Source organism: Cinclus cinclus, chromosome 3 (genome assembly GCF_963662255.1).
Source record: "Cinclus cinclus chromosome 3, bCinCin1.1, whole genome shotgun sequence".
Taxonomy (NCBI): domain Eukaryota; kingdom Metazoa; phylum Chordata; class Aves; order Passeriformes; family Cinclidae; genus Cinclus; species Cinclus cinclus.
This window is the reverse complement of record NC_085048.1, coordinates 53,564,280-53,581,984: the sequence shown is the minus strand read 5'-3', so window position 1 is coordinate 53,581,984 and position 17,705 is coordinate 53,564,280. Positions and strand designations below refer to the sequence as shown.

The 17,705-nt window shown below is 36.5% G+C and overlaps 1 protein-coding gene across 1 annotated transcript in view; it reads right to left on the bottom strand.

Annotated features, from left to right (window-relative positions):
* The window catches only part of L3MBTL3 (L3MBTL histone methyl-lysine binding protein 3), a 67,303-nt gene that overhangs the window by 17,786 nt on the left and 31,812 nt on the right, over positions 1-17,705 (bottom strand). The window contains exons 11-15 of the mRNA XM_062489977.1: positions 12,248-12,324; positions 10,750-10,835; positions 8,527-8,637; positions 6,778-6,892; positions 3,484-3,586 (exon numbers count right to left, since the gene is read on the bottom strand). Of these exons, the coding sequence (XP_062345961.1) occupies positions 3,484-3,586; positions 6,778-6,892; positions 8,527-8,637; positions 10,750-10,835; positions 12,248-12,324 (492 nt within the window). The remainder of the gene's footprint in view (positions 1-3,483; positions 3,587-6,777; positions 6,893-8,526; positions 8,638-10,749; positions 10,836-12,247; positions 12,325-17,705) is intronic.

The window sequence follows — 17,705 nt, the reverse complement described above, 5'->3', positions numbered from 1 at the left end:
AGCTGTAGTTGGAAATGTTACCAACACCAGCTCCTCAGTGCCCTTCAGGTGCAAGTTACTGCTGAGCACTGCCAAGGGATGAGGCTGTATGACAGCTCCAGACTGGACTAATGGATGGATTAAACTGTCTAAAGCAGCCTGTGTCCAGGTGACCACATCAGATGGTAGCAATATATAATTGACAAGAAACCTTCAGAGAAAAGATCCTGAGAGCATCTAAGGGATGTAGTTTTTTGTTGTTTTTTTTTTTTTTTTCTGATGGATTTTAAGTGATCTCTTTACTTCAGACTATACAAAAACATTTTTAACCAGTCTTAAAACAAGCAATACAACTATTGTTTTTCACAGATTACAGTGCACTGTTTATCATCAAAGCATTCACAATTTAGGAGAAAGCTTCTTCTGCAGTCTAAACCTGAATCAAGAGTACTTTAGAACAGATTTGGCTGGTGCCAATGACCTTACATAAAAGATAAAATAAAACTTGGGACTGGCATCAAAAGCCAGCTCACAATTACTTCAGCAGATAGTGAACAAAAAGATGTGACCTCCTGTTAAGCTGAGGTTTCCATATTTACACAACATGTGTTGTCTTACAACACAGCCTCTACCACAGCATTTCAGTTCGCTTCAACTTACACATAACGCAGGGGAAGATTAAAGTTTCTGGCAAAAACCTTTACTCACGAAGAATGGACTCAAAACTCAAATGTACTACTTACAACTGACCTCTTCACACTCCTGCTTGAACTTGAGAATTAGTGCATGCATTAAACATCATGGCATACAATTCACGGTCATAAATATGCAGGTGATCTGCACGATGCTAACAATCTGCACATCAGGCTGTTTCAGCTGTGCCACACATAACCCTGGATCAACAGCTGAGAGATACCAAGTCCTTAGTAGCAACAACTTCTCCAAAAAGTAAATGCTTTAGCACTGCTATATAATTAATCACCGAGGCTTTCATCTGATTCCAAAGGAACAAGCTCTCAAAATTATTTCAGAACTATTTAGCATTTTAAATTATCGTCTTTTCTGCACACAGGCATTTATGCGTTGCACCTCATCACAAAAAAACAAGATAAGCATGGTTAAATACATTTCAAGGTTGCCAAGATAAGAGAGCCATGGGAATGCTACCTGATGTGGAAAATTGTACAAATTTCAAAATCTCTGTGTTAATTCAGGAAAAAAGTGGTGGTGCAATGTTAGAATTTTTATGGACACCTGGACCCTCAAGTCTGTAGACTCCAAATGAAAACAAATCTCATTATTTTCCACAGAAATACTCAAGAACAAAACTAGAATATCATCACAGAGGGCAAATCAACAGCTAGTGAATAAAATACTTACTGGTAAAATATATTTGTTATGAAACAGCAAATATGTGTCTTATGTTCAACAAAATCTTCTTGGTTATATTTTTATACCCTAGAATTATCAGTACTCAGAATTATCAGTATGTGCAAATAATAGGATTGCTTAGACTACAGTAGAAAAAAAAAAGCACAATGAAATTCCATCAGTTTGTTTCTTTTCTTAATATTCAGGATGAGTAAGTATAACAACTTTTAAATAGCATGGAAAATGTAGCTATAAAAGAAAAGGCTACACAAAGAAAACAGACATATAGCTCTTACTCACCCCTTCCATCTAAAACATGAGAACTTTTATTACCAATGTTTATTTAGAGAGATCATAAATGAAAAACTTTTCAGACAAATTTACTTACCTTTTCTTTTCTTATTTTAAGTTTTAACTTTGGGCTGAAACCCATAGTATGTCCACCTGATTTTGAGTAATTGAGATAGAGCTTGGTAAGGAACTGGAATTTATTGCCTCCCAGATGAGATGCAATAATAAATCATACAAGACTCAAGTCTACTAGAATATGAAATTACATGGGTTTCAGATAAGCAGACAGATTTGCCTTTTTAGGCAAATCTAGTTTAGTTCCCATTTGCAGTGCGCTAACGTTATGAATGCAGAAGGTTACAATATGGTAACAGATGATAACCTCTTAAGGACTGACTTGACTGTTTATGGAGTTATCCTACTTGTTGAGTGAAATAAAGGGAAAACAGAAAAGGAAAGGCAGAAATCCAGGTAGGAAAATTAAGAAAAAGAAAAATAACGCAGACAGAAAGAGATGCAGTGGTGTGGAATATGCCATGACAACTCCATCACAGTTCATACTGCAACAAGTTTTGTCACTGGAGCTATCCTAGCTACATCCCTTCCTGGGGATATAGCTGGACTTAGCATCAGGAGCTCTTCTGCTCCTAACATCACAAACAATGTTTCTGCTGCAGATAGGGAAGAACTTGCAGCAGAAGATGCCTTTTGCATACAAAAATGTAGTAATAAAGTGAGTTTTGCTGCTCAGATATCTTTGATAGGGATTAGTCAGGACCTTAACACATGGTGATAAACCAGCAAAACCTTGTAGAATAATTTGTGTCAACAGGACATAATCCTCTCATCAAAAACCCAAACAGATTGCAGAGCTCACTCTTGGATCTAGGTAGTTTGAAAAGATACTTTAAAAAGATGTATAGATAAATAACCAAAGAACAGTCCTCTAACCAAGAGAGAGCAGGAAGAAAAAAGTGACATGACATTTGAGAATTCTATGACTGTGTAATGAAAAAATGACAACTTTTGGAAGCTCTAATTTGCAAAAAGGAAACAGGATGATATTTATGGTGATTCATTCTCAACATACTATAATACTTGTACTTACTATATTACTTACTGAAACAGTCTGGATTCACCTCACACTGTAAATATTTATAAAATAATAACATTTCAACTTGGGAAATGTGAAATGTTTCCCATTTCCTCAGTCATTGTCTCTCTGTCCCCTCCATTTCATTCTCCCATGCTAACATCAGCTACTCTCTGGGATGGCATGTCCTTATTTCTGTATTATACTTCAGAAGGTGTTCAACAAAGCATCTTTAGAAACACTAGATAGAAGCAGCAAGTTGTCATTCAGGAATACTTCAAGTGGAATTTTCTGTCTAGCATTGCTCCAAGCCAACAAGCAAATCCTTATCCTTACCAACCAAGCAGAACAAAAAATATCCAAGCCATAATAAAATCAGTGGCCTCATATTTTGAAAGGTTCAAAAGTTATTGCTTTATACATATCTGTCTATAACATTTTGCAATCTGGACAGCGAACTGAGGAATCCTCAAAGGAACAAAATACAGAGTAACTGAATCTACCAATTGTGACAAGAAGTAATGTACAACAAATCTTATCTCAGCACACCCTGGTGAAATGAAGTTACAGATTGTTAATGTTTATTTCAGCATGCTCACCATGGTAACTAAAATAACTGCATATTTAGGTTTACAAGATTTCCTATTTTTTTTCCAGATTGGATCTGTTTTCTTATGAACAACAATATAAAAGAACCATCTGCACACATCCCTCAAGTGAAAGAATGAAATCAGTTTCACAGAACATACCTATGATGGCCGATATGTCTTGCTCTTTTAATATGTCCAACTCCCTTGCATCCTGCTGTGGGACACCCTCCATGCTCTAAAGCTTCCACCAATTCCAAGGGACCTGCATGCCAGGTGAGATTACAAATGAGATTTTTAAAACTGATCTAATATTTTAAAGCTACATAAATATGCACGAATACCAGTGCATTGTAGTAAGCATGAAGAAATAACTGAAGAGAAATACTTTAATAATACATTCTGTAAAAGCATGATAGAGATTTAGACAACCTAATCTACTGGAGAAATAAATTTATTCCTTGCAATTAAATCTCTACAACAGAACTACATCTATATAAAGAACACAAATCTTCAGGAGCTGCGTGACATCAAATTTCTCTTCTGCTATCTACTTTTAGTTGGAACCTGGTTGTTTTGTAAGAGCACAGAAAAATAAGTTCCCCTATGCCTGTTCCTGAAGACTGGGGTGTGTTTGTAATGTGTATTGTGCTTACACATATTTTAGTTGAAGTTTTCCAGTAAAAAATATGTAGAAATGAAGGTTGAAAATACTACTAAAAAGAACAATCTATCAGGAGATTTTTGGCTTTTTCACTTCTCCGAATTCAGGTGTCCATCTGATTTTCATCAACCTGTAACAATGATGCCTGCAGAGACATTAAAGGCTGCATACCAAAAAGAGCTTTGAGGCCCAAGCAAACATAATATATAATCCAGAATTTCACAGCAAGTGAGAGACAGCCGTGCTCCAGTACATGACATTGGGAACACCTGCTGTGCCTCTGCAAGCTTTAGAACAGATTTACTTTTTTACTTGCACTGTCCCTCTCTAGTACCAGTTCTTCGTCAAAAAGCACATGAACCTGTATCTACCCCTACAGATAACAATACAGGCATGAAAAGGTCTATTTAAATATTTTTACAGATGAAAGATTCTTGATCTCAGATGGATAATGAAAGACAGAAAATTACTATGCATAATTTGAGCAGTCTAAAAGCTTTTTTCACCAAGTGTTCCAGCTATGCAAATATTACAAAACCAAAGCCCAAACTCCTATAGCCTTTAATAACTGCAATCTGTGAGAGAAAAGGGAATTTCACCTTCTCTACCTTTATGCAGAAATCATGCTTATAATGTAGCAACTAAGTGGGCTCAAAGGAAGAGTTATCTGAATAGAGATGTTTCTGTAAAGAGAAGTCCTGCATCACTGATATTCTGATTTTGAAAAAATTAACTCCCTATAAATGTTCTCTCTTTGCTTAAAAATCTAAACTCCTTAAAAATGTAATTTAAAAGCGCTACAACCATTTGTCCCTGTTTCTTTGAGAAGCTGCTGTTTGCATCACTGTGAAAGAATGTTAAAATCAACACCAGTACTTGGCTCTTAATTCCCTAACTGCTACCAAAAAGGTCATAATCCTTCATGATGACTTAATTACATATGAAAAGAGTATGAATACATGAATGCTGGGAACTGCTCTAGACTAATATTACTAACACTGCACAGCATTCACACAAAGCTTCTAATGTGAAAGACAGGGATCTGGACCTCGTTGTCAAAAGCCTTACCATACTGACTGAGGCAGAAACTGTCTTGCAAAATATTTTCTTCCCTCCTTGCAGAAGTCTGGAAATGCCTTTTAACTTACCCAGAAGCAATATTAACAGTTCTATGATATTCTACATGGTAATAAAACAAAGTCATACTGTTGGATTAATATTTTATTCAGTAATGATTCTATTTTATAAGTATTTGTGTAGATTATTGCTTTTTTCTATTTAATGGATGGTCAATTTCTTCTCTTGTAATATCATCCATCATAGTTTTTGTAGCCTAACAAAAATTTACTTCTACCAGTCACATCCTAAAACAGATTAACAGTGCAGTGCCTCCTAAGCCACCACTAGAGGAGATAACATGTTATATTTATGTGAAGGGCACCTGTACCTTGTTTCTTTTAACGTCTCCAAAAAAAAAAAAAAAAAAAGAACTTAAATATTTTATATTCCCACTTAGGCAAAGGTTTTTATTTATGGATCAATCTTACATAATAGAAATGTTACAAACTCATTCAGCTCTTCTGCCGTATGATACAATTTTTATTTATATGGCCACAGACTACTTTTCCCACTGGGCTGCTTGTTCAGCACACAGGACAGCACATCTCAGATTAAGAAGCAGATATGCAGCATCCTGTCTTCTTGTTATTCACTTTGTGCTTCTGCACTTATGGCACTCTATTCAGATTCTGAAGGCAGAATGATTAACTTCCTAACAGGCAGTCATCACTGTATTGCTGGAGTGCTCAGAAAACTAATGAATAAACTCTGATCACACCCTGGATAGGAGTCATTTCTACTTGGTATTTAGAGACATTGTGAATGAGGTACTGCCATTTTCAGGTAACACATTCACACTGTGTGACTTATCTCAGTTACTTTACTTCTATTTTTTTTTTCTGAGTACTTGGCATTGCTCAGCATTTCTTATTTTCCAAGCACAGTTCTTTCTGACCTTGTTACAGTTGTGAATACTCAGCACTTGTGCAAACTGTACCTCAGAGTCCTTATATAAAGCAATCTCAGAGAAGAGCACTCACTTAAAACTCATCTGTTAAAAGTTTGGATAAAGTGATTTCACTGCCATTATCCAGAAACACAGTGGTCTAGGCAGGGATATGTTTATCAAAAAGTCTATTCTCCCTGTAACCTCTCCCACTTCTTCAATAAGTAAAACAAAATCCCCGGAGAGGACAAGCTGATAAATCCAACGCTATTATTGGTACCATGCTTCTGTTAGATTTATTTTCAAAGTGGGCACCATTAATCCTTTCTAGCTCAGCTGAAAAGGAAGTTAGTTGTGCCTCAGGATTTGCCACAGCATTTGAAAGCAGTGTCTTCTCAGTGCATTCTGGACTCCTTTAAGCCAAAAAGTATAATATCCATTAAGAGAGATGTGAACAACGATCTTAAGAGTGATACCCTACCCCTACTGAGTGCCACAGCACTTTCAGTGCTGGCTTTGAGAGGGCCAGGACTTTACACAACAGATCTTTTACATTACTTCTGGATTTGATTGTGGCTCTTAAATTTCCACTGCAGAAAGGGTCAATAAAGCCATCTACTAAAAAGTGATTAATTACTGAGTGTTGATTTTGCACTAAATGTCACATTTGCAATTATTTTGCATATCCCAGTGGCTTCTCTTCTTTGAATGGCACTGGCAGGGGAAAAAAAATAGCACAGCACACACGTCTTTTACTGCCATGACATTACAGTGTGGTTTCTCTTACTAAGTGGGGGCTGAAGAGGGTGTCCAGTTTTTGTACACCAGCCTGCAGGATGGATATCAGGGCTGTCAACATCAGTCCAATAGTCATAAATACTATCCCAGCCATCAAAATGAACCTAAAATACAAGAAAGAGAATAGTGCATTTTAGATCAGGAAAATTCTCCATAAAAGCAGTCTACCTGAGTACACTCTGGAAATGGCATGTCCATTAGGGAAGTCACTTTCAGAGAATTATTTAAATTACACAGAAAATACATGTACATTACATTCTGGACCCAAGCACACTCTCACTAAAGTAAGAGTAAACACCCATATGTCATATGATTGTTTACTGTGTTATCAGGCTCAAATCCCAGGAATAATGCAGTTCTCACATAAGTTGTCACATTAATACTTAAATTTAAGCATTAATTTCTGCCTTTTTCATCTCTCAAAAAAAAAAACCACAAAAATCCAAATGTTTTTAAAACTCCTGTTTGAACTGGATTTAAGAACAGCAGAGCAGTAAGCAAAGGATTACAAAAATGGAATTTAGCTATAAAAACCAGACAATCCCCCCCATCATACAAGCAACAATTTTACTAAATTCAGACTATACAGGATAAAGAGTTGAAACTGAAGAGAAAATGAAGCATGTGACTTCACAGGACAGCACCAGTATGGGTTATACACATACTTTTCCACATGAAAGCAAAATATCTTCAAACTTGCATGACCTCTGTACTAGTAAATTCCTTGGATCTCTCATGTGCACGTGTGGTTTCATGTACACAAAGACACATACAAATAGAGCTCTTTCAACATACCCTACAAGATACCAATTACTGCCCTAGAAGTTACAGTTACCCTGTCATTTAATACATTAGACTGAAGAGTGGGTTTTTTCTTTGTTTTGGGATGGGGCTTCTCGTTTCCTCTTTTTTAAAATTTATTTTGCATGTCCAACTTAAGGTTGAAAATATGTAGGTGTGAAGATACAAGCTCTGATGGCTTCCTACCAGCAGTTAATTCAGATGATTCAAAATGAAATGTCAGCTGCACCTCCTGCTTGAAATAGCAGGCATGCCTAGTAAATCTGTACAAACTTCAAACACACACATCCTTCATTTCAAATTGGATATCTGATATATGTTAGCCCTTCTAACACTTAAGGGCTTCAGAGCAGAAATTAGTTTTGTACAGTGAAAGAAAATTAATTCAAGTACACAAAATACATTCAAAATAGGCTAATTTAGCTTAATCCAATCCAAAGCCCATAATTAACAGAAACTTCAGAATTGCAGAAATCACTGACAAAGGACAAGAGATTAGGGACCTTTCATATCTCACATATATCTCTCTCTTCCCCTTGGAAACTTACAGAGACAGATTCAATTAACCTGGACCAAATATCTTAAGGTCCCTAATACAAATATCAAAGCAGCCCTTTGACACTCAATATTAAATAATCACATTTCTTGATAGAATAGACAATTGTCTCCTATCAACCATTCTCAAAGCAATTTTCCAATAGGTTCAATTCTGCTTTCTAACTACCAATTTCAGCACAAGTAAGAGGACAAGAAAACAATCCATTCCAAAGGAATTATGCATGTATCAATTAGTGAAAAGCAACAACAAAAGCTTAGCAGGACAGAACAATACCACCCATTTCTTTCCATGGTTAATTTTACAACTACAGGATTCTGGTTTTAGAATGTCCTCATCATTTACTTAAGCAGGACTGCATAATAAGACAGAGAAACTTACTTTTATTCTATAGTCATCAGTATCTACAATGGTTGCTACTCTGATAAATACTGGATTTCTCTTGTCAACCACTTCAAGTTTCATATTTTTCTGAAAGCCATGAGAAGGTTTCTAGAAAAGAAGAACAATATTATGTGAAACAACAAAACCTCAAAATCTAATGCAGCTGTAAAATATATATAATCCATCAAAATTTTTCTGCTTTTATTTTTTCAAATCTGCCCTCCCTCTACTAGAAATTCAAGCATAAAAACACAATTCAAACTAGTGTTATCAATATCGTGAAACAAAGTAACTACTTTGGGATTCCAGGTTCTCCTGGGGTGGACTGGATTCACGCCATCCAAGGATGAAAATGGGTATCCTCAGTTTGAATCAGGATTTTTTTTCCTAAATTCTCTAGAAAAATTTTCCTAGAGATTTTGGCCAACAGTTTCATTGCAGAATTTAATAAAGCATTACATACCAGCTGCCTGAAATTTCTATGAAATTGTCTACAGGAAACATATTTGTGCTTTCTGGTATGTATTTTTGTTTCATGAATCAAACACTTTTTCAGTCTCCTGAATACATAATACTGAATACATAACTAATCCACATCATAATAGTAACAAACAGGACCAAATGCCTGGGGTTGTAATACTATTTTGACAAAATAAGTGTCTTTGGTAGGAGTACCAGATTTTGTGTATGTCACCTGCAGTTATGAAAACTAAAGCAAAATTATTTCCATTATAAAGGAACATATTCACAAGGTTTATTCTAATTTTTTAACAAAAATAATGTAACAGCCTCTCTAGGACTTCCCAAAATATTGGTGTTTTTCCTTCAGCTTCATCTTAAGAACACAATTTTCTCCCATAATACAACTTTTACTCAGATATAACCAAATAACTTTCTAATCCTTGCTCAGGGTACTTGTGCGGAGAATGTAAGATTGAGAAACATTACTATGATAGACACACCTTGGGGTAATAAACTGCAGGTCATTAACAACCTCTGGTAATCTATTGACCCCAGTTTATAAACAATGCATTTTGCCTTTTTGTTAATCCAGCTCTTAGCAAAATTGAGACTTAGTGTCCCTAATTTGAAAATCTGAGGCAAACATGCTTCAGTGCACTGTGAGACAAGGGCTGGGAGCTACCAGCCACCCGGTGCTGGCTCCCAACAGCAAACCAAGATCATCAGAGGGATGGAGCACCTCTCCTATGAGGAAAGCCTGAGAGAATTGGGATTTTTCAGCCTGGAAAAGAAGGGTGATCTAATTGCAGCCTTCCAGTACCTGAAGGGAGCCTACAAGAAAGGTGGAGAGGGGCCTTTTTGCAAGGGAATGTAATGACAGGACACGAATTCAAACTAAAAGAGAGTAGGTTTAGATTGGGAAATAATACTTTACTGGGAGGACGATGAGGCTGGAAACAAACTTGAACAGGTTGCCTAGAACTGTGAATGTTCAACCCCTTGAAGTTTTCCAGGCCAGGCTGGATGGAGCTCTGAGCAACCTGGTCTAGTGAAAGGGGTCCCTGCCCACAGCAGGGGCATTGGAACCAGATGGTTTTAAGGTCCCTTCCAACTCAAGCCATCATGTGATTCCTTTCTGCAGTAGTGACATCAGTGAAATCTTAAGAGCTCAAAAAGATGGATCATTGAAAGAAACTAGCAAGTACAAAGATAAAAGAAAAGGCTGTTGCCTACAAACACCAGAGTTAAGATGGGGAGCTGCTTACGGATGCTGCCCACATGCCCTTGTTGCAAGCTTGCAGAAGAAAAAGTCTGCTAAAGAGCATGGAAAATAAGCCCAAGACAATGGACTAGATGGACGAACAGACTAACCTCTAAGATTCATTATTACACTGTATCTATGGCACCATATAAAATTTACAGAAATACAAATCTTCAAAATATATTATCATGACTCAGTAGCTGTCTCATTATTTGTAATAAGTAGGCAATAATTTTCCATAGCAAATTACACTCATTAGTAATACATTTGTAGGATTTAATCCCATTTTTAATAATTAAAATAATACAGTAATAGTTATGTATAATAATCTGATTTCTAACAGGGGACTGAAAACTTGCATAAAAATAAACCACCTATTATGCAACTAATTAATTGGATACATTTGGAAGCATAGGAACACCATACATGTATTATCTTCTTAAATTAATTAATTACATGAACTTAAAAGCATGAAAGAAATTTAAGCATTTTCTCACCACTTTAAAAGCCCTTGCAGGTGCAGGTAATGAACTGGTCTCTTCCAAATATTTTTCCCAAGAAAAATGCTTAGAGTGTGGATAATCTGGCACAGGGAAAATATGAGCAAAATTAAACACAGCAGTACAAAAAAAAATTAAGTTAATATCTAATTTACAGAGTGACTAGCACTTTTATAATACTGTTTTCATTTATACATTAGACATAAAAAAATTGCAAGAAAGGCTCTTCTACACTGTTTCTGATAAATTCACTATACAGGTTAAAAGTGTCAACAACCCTCTCATACACACTACTGAGTAGCTATTGTATATAATTGCTTTGGATATGAGAATATCATGTGATTCCCTTGCAATATAAATAATGTGCACTGAAAAAATCTGTCTATTTAACTGAGGAAATTAATTCAAGTAACAGTCATTCACTGGCAAAAAATCTAATCAGTGATAGCTTTGTACCATAGTTGAGCACACCTGACAACAAGTTACTCTTTTACTGAGCAATTTTAAACTAAATTTCTAACAAAATACCCTGGAAATTTATGAATAATCTAGACATCATCAAAGAAGATCTTGCTTTTCTCAGAAAACGTCACGTTAATAAACACTCTAGGGAAGAAACACAAAGACAGCTTGGCTGCTAAAGAAAAGGCAGTGCCTGTCCTTCACCTTTACTCTGCACTAGAAGTTTAACTTGAAGTTTAAATATTAGTATTCATAAGCTACATAAGAACAAAACCAATTCTAATTTATTTTACAATGGATTCACTGAACAATAGGCTACAATTAACCTCTTGACAGAGAGACTGCTTATGACTTTTCAAGATTGCTGTCTATTAGAATTTTTGACAAAGTTGGTTTTAACCAATTAAAACTTTCCATGTCCTCAGACCCCAGACACCAGTTTATGCAACAGAGCATTTAGGTCATCAGCCATACACAGCAGTCCTGAAAAAGTGTCTCAAGTTTCACACTAATGAATACATTTCCTTCCTTCTTTATCACCTCTCTCTCTCATAACATTTTCCTTCATCCAAAGACCCCTTATATGTTTGACTGCTTGATCATGTAAAGCAATTTTCTCATCAATCCATTACTTTGGATACTCAGTTCACATGAAGATGCTTCTCTTATGCAATGATCTCACACACCTGGAACTTGCTTCATCAGCATTTTCAGAATGCAAGTCTTACTGTACATGTCAGCCATTCAGCCAAAAATACAAACTTGTTCAGATTTCAGGGGATACCTTTTGTGAGTAGATGTCTCTTTACTAAATCAGTATATATTTGCACACTTAATGCCTAACATCTATTATACTTCTATTTTCAATATATTAAGTCCTGTAAAAAAAATATACAACTCTGCAAATATCAATTCCTAATTACAGAAAGAAAAAAATTCAGGAGAGGTAACAGAAAGCTTATTGCAAACTTATTATTGTATTTTAATGACTATAGCCAGCTTAAATCTTTCAGACATGTAACAAGATACAAACCTGGTGGGGTGATTAGAGTTCTTTTATGTTCTTTACACCATCCAACAGGATGAATATGAGGGCTAGCTGCCTCACACCTGGAGGAAAGAGGGAAAAAAGGGCCTGAAAATGCAGCTCTTCAGACATCCTATTATGCCTACAAACCAAGACCTACAAGAGAGACAAATTCCAAACAACCCACAACACCTTCATCTTAAACTGCAAACATAACCTGAAGACATGAACACATCTAACACAGACTTGTTACCACCTATACAAGCATAAGGCTTTATTTACAATTTTGCTGGAAGATCAAGAAAATCAAGTCATTTAAGTTAGTGGTAGATCTCTTTTGAGAAGCTATGATGCTAGATCTGACAAGTTTACAAGCAGAGACTCTTGGTAGAATCATGTTGGCTAGTTGCAAGAACATCAAAACCCCAAAGACAGATGGAGTCTTGCAATGGTAAGAACAGAATTTGAAACCAAAAGCTTAAAGATCTTGATTAATGGTCCAGTTTAAACCTGGAGGCAAAGCAGAAAATAATGCATAACTACAACGCACTGCCAATAGCAGGCAAAAATTCAAAACTGGATTCTGAGTGGCTTAGATGGAGCTATAAAAATGTTACTGTAACTCAGCAGCACATAAGCAAAGTAAGTCTGAGAAAAACTCTGAGAGGAAGAAAACAAAACAAAACCCAAAAAACAAGCAAACAAAAAAAAAAAAGAAAAAACCCCCAAACAAACAAAGAATTTTAGGCCCCAAACCACACAAAAGAATTAGTGATCCAAGACTGCAAACTGCTCTTAAAAACCAGATGAAACTCTCTTACTCAAAGGGTTACAACTTCCCATGTTTTCTGTCAAGTGCATCTTATTTTGCACTACTGCTGTTGCCTGTGGCATGCCACAAGAGCCACAGAAGGATAACTGAGGCAGGGTGTGCTGGCATCTGTCTGCAGCAGTGAGAGGTCACTCTCACTGTGCTCACTGGGTCAGTTACATTGTGCACAGACAAAAGCAGAAGTGAGTGCTGGCTACCAAGTCCTCTTACAAAAACAAACAAAAGAGACACACACTAAAAAAACTGATCTAAAAACAGACAAGAGAAAACCTGTTTGATCCTTCTGTAATATTAAATTATTATACATATAACTATATATCCTTATTACATATTTGCATATTATTTCATAACATAACATATTTTGCACAATACAATACAATGTATATAATACAAAATGTATATACTGTCATTATTATATTAGCACTCAGTAAAGGCAAAAAGTAAGACTGATCTACAGGAAAAGTAAAAAGCTATCAGGCTCTGCTGTGAAACATGCACCTATCCCTTACCATAGGGGTGGTAAGCATAGATTCTTACTGATGGTTTTTAAGTTGACTCAACACTTTACAGTGCTTTTTAAATGAAATACACTGTTTTTATGTATCCAGGATGACTAGGAAACAGTCTGCTGACACAAAAGGCCAGCATCACTCTGCATGGCACTACACCACACCATGCAAACACACTGTTTGCCTCTGTTTAGCTCATAATATATTATAACTCGTAGTATATTATAACCATGTAATACCCATGTAGATCTACCCTTAAGGACCTCCCTTCTCTTAGGAGCCTGCCCCACCTAAATTCTTCTTTAGTTAGATAAATTCAGTATCTCAGTGCACTACCTCTCCCCTCCACTATTTCCCATTCCTAAAGGTGTTTCAGTAGCTGACAATAAATACTTCCAGCTACACCCCTCCTCTCTTCTGGACAGCCCCTTCAGCATTTCCATTTCTCCAGTGGCCATGCTCTCAGTGTCCCACACATTCCAAGGACCCAGCAAGTGAAGCCTGAGTAAGTGGAAGAAGCTATGGCCTTCATTCCCAGTTCCCCAGGGAAAAATCCAAAAAATCCCAAAGATCAAGAAAGATCCCCAGATCAAGAAACCAGCCTTAAGCAGCCAAGCAATAGTCTAGATTCAAACACCATATCTCCCTCCTGTGTTTTCCAAACACTTCTCAAATACTTAATGAGAAGACAGGCAGAGAGCAGCCATGCACAAAGACACATACTTCATATAATAATCACTGAGTAAAATACCAAACCACTTGTGATCCAGTTTCTATTTAATCCCTCTCTGAAGTCAATGTCTCCATCATTAGGCTGGAGAATAATAGGTATTCTCTCCACTTTCCCTCAACCTGAGCTACAAATGCAAAATATTGAACAGTGTGGGGCTGCTCTCTCTGAGTGTTAGAAGATAACTGTTGTATCTACCCAGAAAGTATTAATTAATTTGAACTTCCAGCATGTTAAGTCCCTTTAATTAGCAACATTAATTTAAATACTTCTAAAATATCACAGGCTGATAATATTGCTCCTAAAAGGGTGCAACAAACAGTGCATAAGAGAAGAAGAAACTAAAGGTAAATTATGCAGGCACTCCACAGTTCTTAAGATTCAAAATGCCAGGTCTGCAGATCTGGAGCACAAACATACTTTAGGGATTGCAAAGGGAAGCACAGCACAGAAAAGACTACAGACTGGAGCCTGAGCTATACCACATGGCAGTTTTGAACCTTCACTGCATAAAAGAAAAATGAAGGAGCACATCATACTTGAAATACACGGAATAACATTTTTTTATTTTTAAATTAAGTGTTTTACATTATGTCTAAAACTCAGTATAAACTTCAACAACAAATGCAGGCTAGGTGCCTCAGAACACTGTCTCACAACAAGCACTCCTCTAGCCTTCTACCTAAACAGAGTGAAGCACTATGATGAAAAATACTGGCCAACATAATATCATTATCTTGTGGCTATATATATGAAACAGTTCTGCTAGTATTTCTTTGTCATGATGCCAAATCAGATAATTCTCAGCAGATAAAACCTACCTTAGACAGATTGTTTAATGGCTCTGACAATAGCCAAGGATTTAATCCAGTTCACGAATACCAACCTTTTGGCCTTCTACAAGATATAAAGCCATACTGTACGCATTTAGTATTTAGAGTATCACAGCAGGTACTTTCTCAATCACTGAAGTTACCATCAATAAAAGGAAGCACAGGAAGCAAGAGATCTTTTGTGGTAATTTAGCACTGTTAAAATTCAGCACCTGATTCCTAGAAATGTTTTGCCCCAAAAAAATAAGAAAAAAAAAAAAAAACAGAGTCCTTCCTCTGGCCTCTTCTGCTTCTTCTGGCCTCTTCTATTCTCTTTGCAGTAACTCTGAAGAGAGGCCAACAAGAACGTGGGGCAGCACTCCTCTCTTTGATCCCTCTCATTCTGGAGTTTTACATGTATGAGGCATACTTCTGCACTGAAAAGACATATCCTCTTATTTCCTAAAGTGTTTTGAAGTAAAGTTCACAAATAATTTTCAAAACTCTTCCAAGTTAAATTTGGGAACAAGTCCCATATGCAGGATCACTATCATATTATCAGTATTATACTAACAATAATCAAGCAGATGTGTAAAAACACTTACCAGGACAAACTTTCTAAATGCATTTGGTTTGGTTTGATTTCTCAAGCACAGTCTGGATATTCATTTTAACAAAACTCTGGAAAGTGAATGACACTGCACACACTTCTTGCCTTGAAGATTCAAGAAGAAGCAAATGACCAAGGAATGCTGCAATGAAAGATGCATGCCTGGAAGATGCTCTGACATTACAGTGAGCATGGAATACAAAGCAACCTGTGATTTAACAGCATTGCAAAATAGCACTATGAAATATCCACAAACTTTAATTTGCTTTAAAAGAAAAACCCAGTCATTACAGATAAGCCTATAAGCAGCTTCTGCAACCATGGTGGACTCATGAAAAAGTCCTGAAAAATGAAAAAGAAAGATCCCTGTTCCAGCAAAATCAGATCACACAGTCCATCTTCACCTACTGATTTCATACAGCCTTCTAAATTCTGAAAGTTCATTTAACATTAGAAAGTAGAGATCAGTAAAAGCCAGTAAATTTAAAGTAAAACTATTATGCTTTAATGTGTGCTATTTAATGGACGTGCATCTAGTTTGGAAAAACAACAGGCTATGGGACTAAGCTCAAGAGTTGTCAACTGGAATGTTAGAGGCTATGCTGACCTTTCACAATCAATTTGCCACATCCCACAGCTTCTTATCTCCTTTGTTCCAAAACAGAAGGCAGATCACCCAGCTCACACGCTTCATAAAACAGATGAGCCATGAATTGTGAGGATGTTTGCTAGGCCAAAAAAGGTTACCAACACCAGCAGGAGCTGAAGGATTTTTCACCTCCAAACCTACCTACCCCTGAACCACAGCAGAGCACCAACACCACCTTCTGCCAAGCAGTGGAGACATGAAAAATGCACTCTCTGCTACTAAAACAAGATTACCATGTCCACACAATTCATGTCACTTATGAACCATTCTGTTGTGAGAGAACATGCAGACAGAAAAAGAAATCTAACATCCATACTGGAAACTGAAGCTAGTCCAGAAAGCTAAAGTGGAGCCAAAAGCAGCAGAGCACACCAGCTGAACCTCTAAGAGAGCCATGCAGACAGAACAAGTGACAGATTGCTGAGTTATGGACATCTTAACTAGAGAAAAAGACATCAAAGCAGGGAGGAGCAACATGATGTAAATGGCCAGGAAATAGTTCTGCAATACGGCAAACCGAGGGCAGCTGACAACATGATCCCCTGGTGTGTGCACCACTTTCTGTGAAAGGAACGCGTGTAAGGTTCAAGAGTCCTTAACTCACGGCGGGAGGGCACATCCCAGTGGAAGGCTCACACATGGAAAATAACTTAATATTCTTCTACTGATCACTTTCACCTGTCCTGCTAATTTTTCCAAAAAATCTGTTTCATATATACAGCTCATCCTAACTAGATCAAAAGAGATGAATGATAATCCTTGCTGCTGAAAAAGTTAATACTCAATTATTTCAGGAAAATATTTTCTGATATAGGTCTCCACCTGAAGCTCAGGACAGATTTTTACTTAGTCACCACTGTCTTTACAACAAGTGTATGTGTGATAATAATTTTCTGTTTTGAAATAATTTCTCACTTTCCCTTTTGGGAAACAAACCTTTTGATATTTTGATATTCACTTTAGTAAGTGTAGATACAGTCTGTAGCAAAAATATTATCTACCAAAAAACAACTTGTATGCACGTACTCCATACACCCACAAATATATAATAACGTGCCCTCAAGAATGATACTTATGTATAAGTTCTTGATTGTGACATGTCAGTCATCCAACAGAGAAAAAGAAAAAAAAAAAAAAAAAAAAAAAAAAGAAAGAAAAACATAAAAACTATCCTGCAGCCCCATCTAGTGCATAATTGAGAACACTTCATCATTTACAAGTATAAAGTTAATATAATTTTAGGTCAGGGCTTCTCAGAACATAGTCCAGGAGGTTATGGCATGCATCCAGTGATGGCAAACCGTTACCATAAAACATTACCA